We start from the raw sequence: 17,558 nt of genomic DNA on the forward strand, positions 1-17,558 counted from the left end.
AGACTGCCATGACAAGCAAGTCTGAAAATATGGCAAAACTTGTGCTGACACCCCCACCCCCACCCCCAGGTGTCTCTGTCTTGACCAATTCAAAGCAGGAGACACCCAGGTGTAGAAAAGTTCTCCGTGTTCTGCTTGTACTCTCCTTCTGTAGAGCACCAGCCACAAGACAACGATAGGGCCATCTCAGTCAGGCAACGTGGCCATATGTTTTCTACACTGGGACAGCTTACATCACCTGAAAATAAGAGCTTGTAGGCATCATACACTGCCCTAGCATTTAAATAAACGTTCACAAGAATATTGTTGTTATATTATTGTTATATTATATGTTATATGTTATATTGTTGTTATATTATTGTTCAATAAATATGGTCCATAACCAGCCTACACTCATCTTCCCAACCCATTTTTATGAACTCGCTGTCATGATCTAAGATATCTAATAGAGAAGACATTTTGGGCTGTAGAGAAGATAACTGTTATAAACTGGCACATCTGATCGCCAAAACCACTCAGCTCTCACTGCAGTTGAAAACCACTGCCTATCCCTCCTGACTCGGGTGTCTGGGCCCAAAGTACACTACTAGAATATAATCTGTTACTCTCTGAACCATGAAGATGGAAAGATTTTTTTCTCATATGAAACCAAAGAGTAATAGGCATCAGAACAATTACTTTATGCTTCTATGTCCCTGAAGATCTACAATCAAATGTAAAGCAAATATATGGAAAATCTCTTTTATATCCTACTAACTAAACTAATAAAAATAGTGGTCTATGATACCACGAATGTAAACTGGCTATTCGGCTTCTGTTAGAGGTGGTATTAACTTTGTGTTATCGTGAATAAATTCCCAGAAAATTTTATGTAGCTCAGGATAAATAATCCAAAAGGAGATCATCACCTTACCTTACAAAGATTTAGAGCTAAAAGAAGCTGTTGGGATCATCTTTTTCAACCATTTCATTCTAAAAATGGGGAAACATTCAGTCCAAAAAAGTAACTGAGTTAAGAGGCAGAACTTAAATCCATTTTTCCTCATATGTGATTCTGTGTTCTTTCCACCTCACCAGATTGCCTCAGTATAAAGGTTCAAGATCAACTGTGAATATACCTCTTGTTTGGTTTTTGTGGTATAACCTTGGACAGATTCTCTTGCCACTAAGCTTTCCAGTGCATCCTGGACTGTACGTATCTTGTCGGACTGGATATCCAACTGCAATGTGAAAAATGGCTGCAAAGTGGCAGATTCTTTTGAACTCTGCTGGTAAACCACAGACCTAAGAATTGAAAACAAAAACAAAAAGTTTAAGAGACTGCTCCTACCCACTTTTTCTTAAGATTAAACAAAAGAGAAATAAACACTGAAAATAAGATTATTCATTATCACATTCAGAAGACCAGATAGAACAGAAAATCTAAATATATATATATATATATATTAGTATATATATACTAAATATAAAAATAATTCTGCTGAATACCACCTCCTACAGGTTTCTAGGAAATAAATCCAGCAGCTGATGAATTTTGCCAACTCAAGCGCTTTGGAAGAAAGCACATTTCATCTTCCAAATTATCTGCCTCTACTCTAGAGTATTACTCAACACCCCAGCTAATAAATATGACTATTTTGCCACAGTCTCAAAATGCTCAGACTTTTTGCATTTTTAAAATATCATAGCCTGTTCTCATAAAACAGGACAGACCAAGTTGAACAGAATATTTTTTAAGATATTTTCCCCTTACAAAAAAGAAAAAAAGGGGAAAAGGATAGGTATAATAAACAAAAAACAAGTTAATATTCCAGAGGAAAAGGCTATCACCCTTCCAAGAAGAAAGGTGCCAATTCGACCTTGTTTTCTTAGCTGGCTTTTCACTTCATTTTTCTTTCTCTAAGTTTTTCTGAGTGCTCGGACCATCTTCCATTTAGCTTGAGCAAGCAAACATTCCAGTAGTTCAACAAGGGATTCTATTTCTGCAGTCTGAGTGACCTAGTTTAAGCAGAATAAAGTGGGTGTGGCGAGGTATTCAGGCTTTATAGAACTGAGGCAGTGAAGAGCAAGTTAAAAGCTTTTCAGCCCAGTGTTTAATTTACATGTCTTATTTTCCCAGCACAAGCTACTGCAAATTATCTCCACGTTCCTTTTGAGTATAAATACTTAAGTGATGGTCATTCCCTTGGATCTAAAGAGAAATAGTGGGAAAAATCTGTAATTAAAGTTAATGAAGAAATCAAGAAGTGGCCCTCTTGACTCAAAGGACCTATATTTTAGCAAAAAGGGGGGAAGTTGCTGGTTTTCCAAGGGAAATGGGAAAAAAAACACTGGAAAAGAATGAAGTCTAGAAGAAAAATCTTCCAACTGATCTCAATAAAGAAGAATCAAGCTTAGTGATAAAGGCTATAAACAGATAAGAAGTTCCCAAATTAAACAGGGAATTCCTTATCTTTACTTTGCTGCTTTCTATAAAATTAAAACAAAAAAAATATATTTATATACATACACAACCAATTTCAATACAAAGATCCCCACAGAGGCCAAGGCTAACAGCTCTGACAGAACCATTAAGTAAAGCTAGCAAGTTCCCCAGCGTGGGTTCTGTTTATTTCCAGTGGTTATTCTTCGACGAATCTGGGATCTTTGGGTAATGTTGGCCATCTGTGGCCTTGCAATTTTGAAAATTCTACCTATACAGGCAAAAAACTGTGCTCTCATTATACACATCTGAGTTTCTCCTTTATTGCCTCTCTCCCACTTCTGCGGGAGTGCCCCTAAACTCCTGCCATCAAAGCTGCTGGTTTGGTGGACAGCTAAGGGCACTGCTGTTAGCCAGCCTGCGTCCCTGTTCTGCTTTCTTTGCTCTGCCAACAGGCCAGCCCAAGAAAGCCTAGCTGGCAAAAACAAGTTCTAGCAGGGGGCCGCAGCAGCAGTCAGTGTCTGCCTGCTCTCCAGACCATACCTAACCACAAAGCTGACAAGGGTACCTCCAGAACAGAAAGGTACCTGTGGAGTCTAGTTTACAGAAAGGTACAGAGAAATGACTTGTCCGAGGTCACATGACTATCTGATAGGCTCAATCCAGTCCTACAAAGGATTATTAGTAACTAGCTTCTAAGTGGTGAGTCAGCACAAATTTTCTGAGTTTTTATTAGCCTGTCAAAAGCTGCTCCAGTGAAGTTGTTTTAGAGCAGAGATGGAGACTGGCATTACTCCTGATGCCTTCAAAAGGACATTAGTTATTTTGATTTCACAGCATCTGGAACAAACAATATGCTAAGAGTCTCACTAAAATACCACCCTGGTAGGATACGCTGAGAGGCCTTCAGAGAGAGGAAATCACGTTATAATGAGAAACTTTCAGAATTTTGATAAGTAAACCTTAGAGATAGTACAAGTTTTACTGAATTCCACATCACAGTGGTACTGAAAAGCTCTTATGTAAATAAATTTAAAATTTTAGAAGTTCATGACTCAGCAAAAGGCAGCTGTTTAAGGGAATGGCCCTAAGTGTGGTCCCCAAGTACAAGGCCTTGTAATGTTTTCTCCTTTATTTAAAAGTGTCTCCCTCCATGCTCATTTTTAGCTTCATGTGTTATGGTGTCTGAAATCCCTCTGAGACCCACCTGGGTTCATGAATTTCTTCCCTTATCATCAATTTCAATGAGTCTGCATTTCTCTTACCACCCAGCTGTGATCAGCTGGACAGAGGGAATGTAAGTGTTGGTGGGGTAAGGTGCAAGGAGCTCGCTGTGGCATGCAGGCCTGCAGAAATGCGATCATGGGGAGGGTGAGAGCAGTGGGGGTAAGCAAGAGAAGCATTAGAAGTGCAAGAAAAGAACAGGCAGGGAAGTGCCAAGGCAAACCCCTACTCCAAATTTCTTAAAACAAGTCTTACACCTTCCTCCCTTAGCAAATTATGAAAGAGGCAAATGCTAAATTATTCCAGAAAATCATAAACCTGATGTGTCCACCAAAAATGCCAGTGATCGGGGTCTGAACAAAATCCGCCTGGCGAGTGACTGAAGTCTTGTTCCTGGGGCCTACTTGCTCCCATTCGTCCTCGCTTCCTTCGCCTTGTTCTTCTTGCTCTTCTTCGTCCAAGTGGCTTTTGGGTCCGTTGGAAACAGTAAGCTCTGAAAAGTAGAGGATCTGATTAGCCTACTACTAACATGAACAGGAAAAAAGAAAAGAGGGGAAAACTTCATTTGTCAATTTACAGTTTAAAAAAATGAAATCAACAAATGAGTGGATAAACAAAATGTGGTCTATTCATACAACCGAGTATTATTCAGCCACAAAAAGTTCTGATACAAGCTACTATATGGTTGAACCTTGAAGATGTCATGCTGAGTGAAATAAACCAGACACAAAAAAACAGATATTGTATGGTCTCACTTATATGAAATAACTAGAATATACAAATTCATAGAGAAAGAAAATAGATTGCAGGTTACCACAAGACAGGAGTAGGGGACAACAAGGAAGGGGGATGGGGAGTCAAGTACTTACTGGGTACAGAGTTTGTATACAGGGTGAAAGAAAAATTTTTGTGTGTTTGCTTTTGAGATACCAGGAGCCAGAAATCGAACCCAGGACCTGGTCTGTGGGAAGGAGGTGCTCAACCACTGAGCCATATCGGCTTCTCTGATTGGTTTTTTAATTTGTTTTGTTTGTTACTTTTGTTTTTTTCAGGAGGCACTGGGAACTGAACCCTGTGGAAGGTGGGTACTCAAATGCTTGAGTGACATCTGCTCCCTAGAAAAGTTCTGATAATGGATGGAGGTGATTGTAACAACATTATGAATGCGGTTAATGCCACTGAGTAGTATACTTGAAAGTTACTACAGACACACACAAAAATTAGTATCAGGATGCTGTCTAGAATAAAAGAGAGTAATCAAATACAGAACATACAACTTGATTCTTGTTTGAATAAACTGCTATAAGGCATTTTTGGGACAACTGGAGAAATGCAATAGATGGGCTGGAAAATAGATATTATTAAATTTAATTGCTGTGTAATTACAGTAAAATTTTCTTAGTTTGATGAGGGACTTGTGATTATGGAGGAGCGTATCCCTGTCCTTAGGAAACACATGCTTTCGCATTTAGGGATGAATTATGCTGCTTAGTTCAATTTAATTTCCCATCACTCAGGGAGCAAATGTTTACATACATTGTGTGTGAAGGAGATAAACCTAACAAGTTAACAGCTACAGAATCTCAAGTTATACATTAATTCATCCAACGATTCTATTGATTTTTCTGTATATGTTTGATCATTTTCCTAATTAAAAGTTGAAGAAAGAAAAGAGATTCTGGATAAGCTTCAATTTACCCAAATATAACATACTCAATGGCATATAAGCAGCAGTGTAAAAAGAACGAGTTATCTTAATGAATAAAGAAGGGATTTCTGAATGGCAAATGACTGTTGGGGAAACAATGCAACTTAATATATGAGCAAAGAACATTTGCTGGAAATTGTTCTCACACTATTTTGTAGCAAAGAGCCACAACCTACTTTCATTATTTGGTGAGAGAAGTTTCTTCAGGTTCAACATCTCTTCATGAAGTCCATTTAGAATAAAACCTAAGTATTCCTCAGCATCTTCTTGTCGGCCCTAATAAGGTCAAAATGAACACATTAACTTTAAGAGATTACTGCCTCTAAGTCTGCAGAGTATATAAGACCTACACATTTAAACTATGCCGCCTCTCAAATTTTCAAGAAATTGACTGTGAAGTGGTTCCCCCCAGAAATCATATCTTCTTCTTGATATAGTTGAAACTCCAGGAAAGAAATGAACAAACCCATTAAACAGTTTATCTTGAGGTGGTAGAACTAAAGAGAATTCTTAATTTTCTTATGTAGACTTTTTTGTATTTATAATTTTTTCAACAATAAAGAGACGTTACCTTTATAATTTTAAAAAATTATTCAAAAATTGCTTATTTTGCTTAAATGAAGTAACAGAGCTAGCTGTCCAGGGCGGCCTCGCTGCACAGCCCAGGCTGGGGTTATCATCACACTGCGAGCTGTGAAACCAGCAGCCCTTGGACTGGTGATGGCAGGCCTCCATAAGGGGAAAGAATTCTTACTTGAAAGCTACCAATTTACAGATTTAGCTGATGTTTTCATCAACACACACACACCGGCCAGATTCCTCCTAGGTAAGTCACAAAACATAGGTGCATATTCCATTTTATAATCCCACATTGGTCTTATTTGATTATGTAATTCATATTTCATTTTTTGGAGCATAATCACCTATCCCAAGAATCTACAAAATTTTCCGCTTGAAATACATGGGTAAGGGGGATTGTATGCAGGTTCTCTCTCAAAACAGAATTGTGGCTATGGACAGCAGTTGTTTGGGGTGAGATTACTCTACATTACCAATTTTAGATAGAGATGGGTGGAAAAGGGCAGAAACTGAGCAAACTGGGTAGGCCTGAGACTGCTCTCCTTCAGAAATCCTGCTTGTGAGGTTTCTCCTTGCTGGATTCTGGGAACTTGAATTTGGGAAATGTTTCCATCATTCCCTAACTGGTAAGTAGGTTCACTATGTCTAGACAATTTATGCATAAAATATGGCTTATGCTGAGCACTTCTTTTCCTTCCGGGAGACTAGAATTTGGGTACGTGTGAGACAGAGAGTGCCTAAGTGACTGGTACCTAGTAAAAACCCTGGGCACCGAGTCTCTAATAAGTAAGTGTCCTGGCTGGCAACATTTCACAAGTGTTCTCACAACTTGCTGCTGGAGGCAATAAGCAGGTTCCCTGTGAATGCACTGGGAGAAGACTCTTGCAAGCTTGCTCCTGTTTTCCCCCAGACTCTGTGCCTTGTCCCTTTTCAGTGTAATAAACCATAACTATGAGTATAAGAGCTTCTGTACCCTGAGTCCTTCAGATGAGACACTGAACCCAGCGGTGGTCTTGGGGACTCCTGACACATCCAAAAGGATTTTAACTTTGAAGTAATACTTTTGCCTTTCTGAGCAACCCTTCCACCTCTACATCTAAGCATCTGTGTATCTTAGCACTTCTCTAGGTGTCTGTTTACTTGGATCCCATACCTAATTTGCCCACTGGACAGTGAGCTCTTTGAGGGCAGTGAGACTTGACTCTGCATTCCTAACACTCTGTACATTTCCCTTTATCTGGGAAGTCAAAAGTCTGAGCTAACACCAAAAGGTGTGTTATAGCGCTTAAAAAGTTAAAATTCTATACTGTCCCTGGTGGTAACCTGCTCACCGCCCTGGACAACATTCACTCTTCCTCAAAGCAATGGAGCTTTAATATGCTTTACTCAGTTTTAGCGGAATTTCCTCAGCTATTTTCTTCTAAATAGTGTTCCTAAGCATCATTTCAAAAGCTTGTACTGGATCATCAAAGAGTCCATCAGAGAGGAAAGAAATGCCCCAGTCAGCCATGCTAAGGGTACCCCAGATTCACTCTCAACAGCAATCAGGTCTCGTACAAGTCCCCCTGGGCTCCTGGCCCCATGTCTTAAGTAGCCAAATATATGGTAAGATATCTAGTTCAAAGCAGGGAGGAGAAAGGGGGAGTTACTGCTTAATGGGTATATAATTTCTGCTTTGGGTGATGGAAAAGTTTTGGTAATGGTGTTGATGGTTTATAAACGTGATGCCACTGAACTGTGCACATAAAAGTGGTTAAAATGCAACTCATATATATATACAGGCTATAATTTTTTAAATCGCAGGGGGAAAAAAGTCTAGGCAAAATATTTGATGACATTGAGTAGCTAAGAAAGCCTATAAATATAACGAAGGCAGAATCTCTTCTGAATACCACCAAGATAGCAGACCCAATATGCTCCACTTCACTCTACCTGAAAGGCAGTGCCATGCAGTGGTTAAGAGAGCTGAGCTGACCCTAAAGCCGGGCTCTGCCATCTATTATCTATGTGGTCTTGGATGACTTCACTTTTCAACTGTAAAAGGAGACATTGATCGTATTTATTTATAGGGTTAAGTTAATATACGTAAAGGATCCAGAACAGTACTTGTTACACAGTATATGGTATAGGAGTTAGCTCAGATTATGATGATCAGCCTACACTCTTTACATTCATGCAAGCAGCTGACTCCGGAAGAAGCCTAGGTCTACCCTTGAAAACCCAACCAACTATCGCACTTAAATCAATAGCTAACTGGCAGACTGCAGCCAAAGGCACCACTTTACACAGCCTACATTAGAGTAGTCCCAAACCTTTTCAGACAGGCTCGACTTGATAACTGTCAGGAGTCTATAAATATATGTGGGTTCAAAGGCAGCTCCAGGGCGGATGTCCCTCATGATTTTATCCCCAAGAACTGCAATGGAAACAGGACACAGATTGTCATCAAAATGCATTCTTAAATGATGAAAACCAAGAATCATCAAAACTTTTGCCCTAGAATTGAGAACAGCATAGGTAGAGTAACCTGTACTTAAGAAGGCCTTTTTTCTTTCCAACAAGACTGAATTTAGCAAATTCAGTCATCTGACTCCATAACTCTTGATATGCAATGGCATCAGGAACCTCACCTTCACTCACCTTGTCTGGGTTTTGGAGGTACTGGCATATTAGTAAACTCATTCATTAGCCGAACACTAAATATGAAAAGGAAACAAAACAAAACAACAACTAAATAGCCCATTTTTTTAAAAGGTATATTTTTACTGAAGATGCTTGATGGTTAAACAGAATATTAATTAGTATTAATATAGCAGACTTTAAGTAATCCATACTATAATACTCGTGTGCTCTTAAATCTTTTCTATAAAAATAGTGGGTATATTTTAAGTAATATAACCTGGTAAACAACAAGACATTTTCTACCAGATACAAAAAATACAGATATGCCATGGTCCAATTCCATTTCTGGTTAACTACCATATAAAATCATGAATGATCTGGTTTTTTAAAAATAGAATTACAGGATCCATTTGTGAAAAACCAAGAATTTTTCTAAACTATTTAAATTCTAATTATCAGTGGGAAAAACCACCCTGAACAAATTTTTAAGCACCCTACTTACAAGCTATCTATCATGGGGGTTGACGTACAAGGCCGTTGCACTTTTGAATACAGAGGAATGAACTTCATCAGGTGATACATCGGCGGGCAAGCAACCAATGCCTGCAGAGTCTAAATATCAGCAGTAAGGAAGTGTAAAGGAAATGAAACTAACACACCAAACTTAATGGCACATTAAACACAAAAGCATATATAAAATGAAACAAACCAAGGAAAATGAACTACTTAGATAAGTAAAAACACAAAAAGGAATAAATCGAATAATCACACAAATAACCTTAGAAGCCACAGAAAGATTCACTGTGTAGTCATTAGTTTATATACAAAAACTTGGTTCAACCAACATAATCAAATAAATGAAAACAAAATCTCCAGTTATAATGGTCACCATTTTGCACTATTATTCAAGAACCTTCTAATGAGAATACAACTTGCCTGATTCTGTCATTTTTTTCTTTTTGGTCAGGACCCTCTTCTAAGATAGGCAGACCAGACAGTGAACCAAGTTTTTGGATTCAACATTCAGGTTGAATGCCCCACGGAAGCGAAACTGAGTCAAATGCCCCGAGGAAGAGAAGACCTCAAGCAAGTCAGCTCGGCGCATCCAAGAAGGATACGGCATTGATGTAGCACCAGTTGCCTTTATTGATCAGCCCACGGGGTTGTAATGACACTGGTTTATGTATAAGGGTCACGTTCTCCAGTAATTCTGAAAAATTGAAGAGGCAAAATTCAGAAATTAATGACATCTAGTGAATAGTAATTAAATCAATTCTTATTTTCTATTTTGGGGAGAGTGTTAAAAATCCCTTCAATAAAGCAAAAGTATACTGTTAAATCTTCATTTAGTTCAACATCACATGCATTACTGAATGATTAAAACCTTTCTTTCAAATTAGTATTTTTCTTCCAAAACCTGTGTTTTATCTTCCTGTGGGAATAGAACTAGGAAGCACAAGAATGATCTGTTTTAATGAGAAACAAAAATACCAAAAAAAAAAAAAATTACTTATCAGTGTTAGCAAACAGGTAGAACTGTGCTAGGAACTTTGTATTATTCATCATCGTCTTGACAAGCTACGAAACAGGTACTAGCATCCTCCCCATCTCACAGGTGAGCATGCTAACATTCTGATGAGCTAGGTAATAACTGGCATAAGGACAAGCAGCTGAGCTGAGGGGTGAACTGGCCTACCTGACTCCAGAGGTCGGGCTCTTCCCTCTCAATACCTAATGGGCTCCGTCTTAATCTCTTCTACAGCAAAGCTCCAGGCATTTACTCCTACCCCGTCACAGTCTTAATAATCTTCTACTGACAAAGGACTTTTACATTTATAAATGTAAACATTGGTCCTTGAACCATGCTATCATAGTCCATAATTTCCAGTGTCAGTATTATTAAACATAATTGCAAAAAAATCTACCTATCTTCAAATAAGCATCAATACACTGAGTCTGTGCCATACACATGCATACATACTCACACACACATATATACCCCTTTTTTTTTTTTTGAGGTACCGGGGTCCAGGGATTGAACCTGAGACGTGATATGTGGGAAGCCGGCATTCAACCACTGAGCCACATCGGCTCCCCCGAGTTATTTTTTTCTTTTGTTTTGCTTGTTGTTTGTCTTTTAGGAGGCCCCAAAACCAGACCCAGGACCTCCCATGTGGGAAGGAGGTGCTCAACCACTTGAGCTATATCTGCTCCCTGCCATGTGTGTATATTTTATTGGTACATATTAATAAAGCATACAATTCAAAGTGTACAATCAATGGTATGTGGTATAATCACACAGTTATGCATTTATCACTTCAATCATTATTAGAGCATTTTATTTCAGTAATAATAATAAAAAACAAGAAAATTCCTCACCTCTCAATCTCTGTATGCTCTCTCCACTGTACATAGCTGGTGTCTCTGGCTATTCGATCCCAAGTGTATAATCAATGGCTTTTAGTATAATCACAATGTTATACAGAACAATTACATTACTCCAAAAAGGACTCCAAACCCTTTAGCATTCCTTCCTCAGATCTACATTATCTACTAATCTTACTTCATCTTTATGAATTGATTTATATTTATATTTCATACAAATGAAATTATACAATACGTTGTACTGTGTCTGGTCTCCCTCAATTTTTCTTTTGTCTGATATTAACTTACATTTGTTCAGCTTCAAAGAAAAATGGTCTTATATATACTATTCTATCCATATTCATATTTCACACAATATATTTATATTTCAATTAATATATTTAGTTTATAATAGGGCAATCATACAGTATTTGTCCCTTTGCACCTGGCTTGCTTCATTCAACATAATATCCTCCAGATTTATCCATGATGTCATTATGTTTCACAACTTCATTTCTTCTTACCACTGCTTAATATTCCATTGTGTATATACTCCACAATTTGTTCATCCATTCATCGGTTCATGGACACCTGGATTGTTTCCAACTTTTGATTATTATAAATAACACTGCTATGAACATCAGATATCTATTTGTGTCACTGCTCTCAGTTCTCTAGGGTATATACCTAGCAACGGTATTGCCAGGTCCTACAGCAAGTCTGTATTCAACTTCCTTAGGAATTGCCAAACCATCCTCCATAGTGGCTGTACCACTCTACATTCCCACCAACAGTGAATAAGCATTCCTATCTCTCCACATCCTCTCCACATTTACAGTTTTCTGACTTTTTAATAACCTGCCATATATTTTTCAATCTAAAACCATGGGAAATGGATGTGGCTCAACCAATTAGGCTCCCACCTTCGATACAGGAGGTCCAGGGTTCGATGCCCAGGGCCTCCGGGTGAGGGCAAGCTGGCCCAAGCAGCAAGCTGGCCCACATGAAGTACCGGACCATGCTGAAATGCCACCCCATGTGGGAGTGCCCCCCTGCATGGGACAGCCCCCTGCGTGGGAATGACGCCTGGTGTGGGAATGCTGCCCAGCACGGGAAGGCTGCCCCACGCAGAAGTTCTGGCCAACGCTGAGAGCTGGCACAGCAAGATGATGCAACAAGAGATAAAGAGGAGAGAGAATAAGAAGACGTAGCAGAACAGACAGATGAGGTGGTGTAAGAGAGTAATTGCCTCTTTTCCACTCTGGAAGATCCCAGGATCGGTTCCCAGAGCCACCTAGTGAGAATTCAAGCTGACACAGAAGAACACACAGTGAATGGACATAGAGAGCAGACAACAGGAGGAGCAATAAAAATAAATCTTTAAAAAAATAAAAATAAATAAGAACATTAAAAAAAAACTAAATTTTTTTCATAAATGTGAGATTAAAAATCAACTGTCTTTGGGACACAGATGTGGCTCAAGGGATTGGGCTCCCACATACCACATGGAAGGTCCCTTGTTCAGTTCCTGGTGCTTCCTAAAGAAGACAGGTGCTTCCTAAAGAAGAACACACAGGCGGATACAAGAGACACAAGAAGAAAAACATAATGAGACACACAACAAAGCAGGGAACGGAGGTGGCTCAAGCAATTAGGTGCCTCCCTCCCACATCAGAGGTCCTGGGTTGGGTTCCTAGTGCCTCTAAAGAAACAAGGAAGGGAAACGGACTTTGGCCCAGTGGTTAGGGCGTCCGTCTACCATATGGGAGGTCCGCGGTTCAAACCCCGGGCCTCCTTGATCCGTGTGGAGCTGGCCACGCGCAGCGCTCATGCGCGCAAGGAGTGCTGTGCCACGCAAGGGTGTCCCCCGCGTGGGGAAGCCCCATGCGCAAGGAGTGCGCCCGTGAGGAAAGCCGCCCAGCGTGAAAAGAAAGAGCAGCCTGCCCAGGAATGGCGCCGCCCACACTTCCCGTGCCGCTGACGACAACAGAAGCGGACAAAGAAACAAGACACAGCAAACAGACACCAAGAACAGACAACCAGGGGAGGGGGGGAAATTAAATAAATAAATAATAAATCTTTTTTAAAAAATAAATAAATAAATAAATAAATAAACAAGGAAGATGAACAGACACAGCAAGTGCAAACAAGGAGAAAGTGCGGGGAAAAAACCCCCAGCATGGTATTGGGAGTGGATGTGGCTCAAGTGCTTGAGCTACCAGCTTCCCTTTAAAAAAAAAAAAAAGCAAGAAGCAAAACAAATGGGAAAAAAAAAACACCTCAGGGAGAAATGTTGCTCAGTGGTTGAGCGCTGGCTTCCCACATACAAGGTCCTGGATTCAATCCCCTGTCCCCGGTACTTCCTCAAAAACAAACAAACAAAAAATGAACTGTCTTCCAGGAAGCAGATGTGGCTCAAGTGACTGAGCTCCCACCTACCACATGGGATGAGCAAGACAGAGAGCTGATGTGATGAGCTGATGCAATGAATTGGCACAGCAAGCTGAAGCAACAAGATAATGCAATAAGAGATACAAGGAGGAAACATAATAGGAGACACAAAAAAGCAGAGAGCAGAGGTGACTCAAGTCATTAGGTACCTCCCTCCCACACGGGCGGTCCCAGGTTTGGTTTCCGGTGCCTCCTAAAAAGAAGACCAGAACATAACAAACACAGCAAATCCAAACAAGCAGGGGATGTGGAGAAATAAATAAAATAAATCTTAAAAAAAAAAAATCCATTATATTCAAGCCTTTGCCAAGTAGCATGATGCCATCTGCTGCCACCTGAACAATCACTTGCTAAGCCACCTAGGCACCAGGCACTGGAGGCACAAAGACACCTAAGGACAGCCCTTGCCCTTGGAGAGCTCGTGGACCAATGAAGGAAAGGGACACTGCCATCGCTGACTGCAAACACGCCATGCAGGTTAAGCTGAAGGGGGTACTAGGAAGGATGCACAGCCCAATCCAAGGCCTGAAGACATGCTGAGGAGGCTAGGGGCTGATTAGAGCAAACGGAAGCTGAGGAAGAATAATTGAGACAATGGAAGAACATTCTCTGGCTTCAGTGAGATCCTTCCACGAGAAACACAGCAAGATGAGCAGGTTATTTTTTGTGTGGTGTAATGAGATAATGAGCTCAGTTCTAGACATGCTGCTACTGGGTACCCAGACACCTCCAATAAAGGGCATATCTATACTCAAGGCCAGCAAGTAACACGGATACTCACACAAACACAAGCCCCTGCAGTTCAGGGCTGGACCCGTACAATCCGACAGGGCACACAGCAAAAGGAACAATGGGTAAGAAGTGGAGCCCTCAGAGCACCACCCACATTCATGTGTAAGTGGCAGGCAGAGATGAGCCCAGCAGGGAGCTCCAGAAGGAGGAAGGACACTGCAGCTTCCCTTCCTCAGGGCGGGGGGAGGAGCCTGGTTTTAGCGCACCACGGAAGGAATGTGCGAGAGCAGAGGTAGCAAGCACCGAATGTTCCTGCCAGAAGGCTGGCTGAGGAGAGAGACGCAGGTGTGGGCTCACAGTGGGGTCCAGGACTACAGGGAGGGGAAGGGGGAGACAGGGGGAAAGGGCAGGCACATCGAACTTTACAGGGAAAAGAAATGAAACAGCAGCCTCAACTTTCTTGATGCTCTGGGAGGCAAACTTTTACAGGGTGTGGGAAGAAGTGAAAGTAGATGGAGAAGGGAAGAGGGAACCAAAGGGATTAATTTTCAAGTTCAGCACAGATGCTTATGGAAAACAAAAAGAAACTAACCAGAGGAAAGCATATAAGATCTATCTGAAACTTTGCTTCTACGTCAATTATTTTAAATGGCTCAAAAACATGTCTGTTCAGAGGCGGTCCAAAAATGGAGAAGATGGCAATCAAGATGACAGAGTAAGAAGCTCCAGAGCTCTGTCTCCACAAAGAAGCTCTGAACAACTGGCAAGAGCTGGCAGAAATTTTTTCTCAAAGCTCCTTTTCTCAAAGGACTGCAGTAATAGGTCAAGTGCTGAATCAAGAAAAAGGCTACTTGAAAGAAGTAGGATCTTGCAGAGCAGGTATAGCTCAGTGGCTGAGCACCTGCTTTGCACGTACAAGTTCTCGGTTCAATCCCCCATACCTCCTAAAAAAAAAAAAAAGTAGGAACTCAGGGCATCCTGGCTGACCCCCCACTGTTTCAACACCAACAAGCCTGTGCCTGTGCTCTCAGTGCAGATCCCTGGTCTTGGTTTCAGAGGGAGCAGAGTAACCCTTGTGCAAATACTGACACCTATGTCAGGCCCAATCACTCTGGTGGTGGCCTGAGGGACTGAACCAAGGCACTTGCAGGCCCGCCATCCCAGAACTTGTCATGCACGTAAAAGCAGCTCACTAGGCACTCCTAGAGAACACAGTGGGCTAGCAGTCAAGTCACACTGCCCGGGGCGAGGGAGGGCTAGTACGACGTACAGTACAGTAACTGGGACCATGAAAAATTGTTTCTTGGGGAAAGGGGACATTCGCAACTGTCTAAACAGGGGAATTCCTAGAGTCACACACACATGCCCAAGACAACAAGAATGCAGGGATGGGAGAGTCCTACGCTTTGGCCTGGAGCTATCCTCTAAACTCAATGTGTGAGATAAGCCCTGAAGCACAGCATTTCCAACAGATCAACCTGCAAAGACTGGGGAAAGTGTCTTCTTTTTTTACATTTGTGTGTGTGTGTGTGTGTTAGCTCCTGGCATTCAAGGAAAGTTCTGTCAAAACACTAGCGAGATACGAGCTTAAGGAACCTCAGAGTTTAAGTTCCAACAATAATGCAGAAAAATAACAAAATGTCCAGGTTTCAATAAAATATTGCAAAACATACAAAAAGGAAACAGGAAGTGATGGCCCAGACAAAGGAAAAGATTAAAGCATCAGAAAACATTAACAAGGAGGACCGGAACTGGCACATATCAGATAGACTTTTTTAAATGGCCCTAAGTATGCTCTTAGAGCTCAAGGAAAACAGGAACAAAGAACTAGAAGAAATCAGGAAAACAAGAGATGAACATAAAGACAATATTAATACAAAGATGGAAGTTATGAAAAGGAACCAAACACAGCTGAAGACCACAGTAAGAAAAATTTAAAATTCCCTGGGGGAGGGGGGGGTTCAATAGCAGACTGGAGCTGGCAGAAGAAAGAATCAATGACCCTGAAGACAGGACCATTGAAATCATCCAATCTGAGGATCAGAAAAAGTAAACAGAGCCTGAGAAACCTGTGGGACACCATCAATTGTACCAATATATACAACGTGAGAGCCCAAGGAGAAGAGAGTAAGGAGAAGAGAGAATATATTCAAAGAAATAAAGGGTGAAAGCTTCCCAAATTTAAGCAAAGACATGGGCATACACATCTGTGGCAGTCTGAAGTTCTTTTAAGAATCCCAAAAGGGAAAGGATTATGTTTTTTGAATTAATCCATTCCTGTGCATGTGGGAACCTTTTGACTGAATGACATCAGTGATCTGTGACTGAGGCTGAGTCTCCATCCTCTTGTTGGGTCTGATATAAAGGGAGACACAGAGGAAAAGGAAACCACCGTGTTTGATCCTGCCATGTGAGACAAAGGACTCCAGGTCTGCGTACAGCTGAGCTCAAGGAAAGAAACTCCAAGAGGCTCAAAGAGCTGAGGCCAAGGGAAGGATGAGCTCACAGCTGAACTGAGGAGGTAAGTGCAGCAGCCAAGACTGAGAGAGAAGGTAACAGAGGAGACCGGGTAAGAGACAAGCCCTATGTCTGGTGGCCCATAACTGAACTCCAGGAGACAGTAGATTCTGGAAGGAAGGCAGAGACCTCAACAGAGATGGGTGGCCACACTGCTTCACCATGTGGCCAGACAGAAGGATCAACAGTAGCTGACTTATGGAGAAAGCACCTCTGATGGTGCCTTGATTTGGACATTTCACGGCCTCGAAACTGTTAGCTTTTACCCCAAATAAATCTCCTTTATATAAAAGCCAACACATTTCTGGTACTTTGCATCAGCAACCCTCTGGCAAACTGAAACAACCACTAAGACGTTCAACGAACTCCAACCAGAATAAACCCGAACAGACCCGCTCTCTAACACAGTATGGCAAAACTATCAAGTATGAAAGTTAAAAAAAGGACCCTGAAAGCTGCAAGAAAGAAGCAACGTGGCACATACAAGGAAGTTTCAATAAGATTAAGGGCAAATTTCCCATCAGAAACCATGGAGGCAAGAAAGGCAGTGGGATGACATATTTAAAGGGATGAAAGCAAAAAAGCTGCCAATCAAGAATTCTACTGCCAGCAAAACTGTCTTTCATAAATGAGGGAGAGATTAAGACATTCAAAGATAAACAGAAGCTGAAGTGCATCAGCCCTATAAGAGATTCTAAAGAGTTGTACAGGTTGAAAAGAAAGATAATAGGCAATAGATTGTAGCCACATGAAGAAACAAAAGATCACCGATGAGGACGATAAGGGTAAATATAAATGCCAGTACTACTGCACTTCCGATTTTTAACTCCACTTTTTACTTCCTATAATATCTAAAAAGCAAATGCATAAAATGTCATGAAAAGTCCATTGGTTTTGGTTTCAACATGTACAAACATGTAATTTGTGACAAGAACTACA

At 40.9% G+C, this 17,558-nt stretch overlaps 1 protein-coding gene across 2 annotated transcripts in view; it reads right to left on the reverse strand.

Moving 5' to 3' along the window:
- USP10 (ubiquitin specific peptidase 10) overlaps positions 1-17,558 on the reverse strand; it is a 92,099-nt gene that overhangs the window by 10,656 nt on the left and 63,885 nt on the right. For both annotated transcript variants that reach the window (XM_004466986.5, XM_058279638.1), the window contains 7 exons: positions 9,674-9,765; positions 9,058-9,167; positions 8,574-8,629; positions 8,246-8,349; positions 5,531-5,630; positions 3,965-4,139; positions 1,119-1,284 (listed from right to left, as the gene is read on the reverse strand). In XM_004466986.5, the coding sequence (XP_004467043.1) occupies positions 1,119-1,284; positions 3,965-4,139; positions 5,531-5,630; positions 8,246-8,349; positions 8,574-8,629; positions 9,058-9,167; positions 9,674-9,765 (803 nt within the window). The remainder of the gene's footprint in view (positions 1-1,118; positions 1,285-3,964; positions 4,140-5,530; positions 5,631-8,245; positions 8,350-8,573; positions 8,630-9,057; positions 9,168-9,673; positions 9,766-17,558) is intronic.

This window comes from Dasypus novemcinctus, chromosome 18, assembly GCF_030445035.2.
Source record: "Dasypus novemcinctus isolate mDasNov1 chromosome 18, mDasNov1.1.hap2, whole genome shotgun sequence".
Lineage (NCBI taxonomy): Eukaryota > Metazoa > Chordata > Mammalia > Cingulata > Dasypodidae > Dasypus > Dasypus novemcinctus.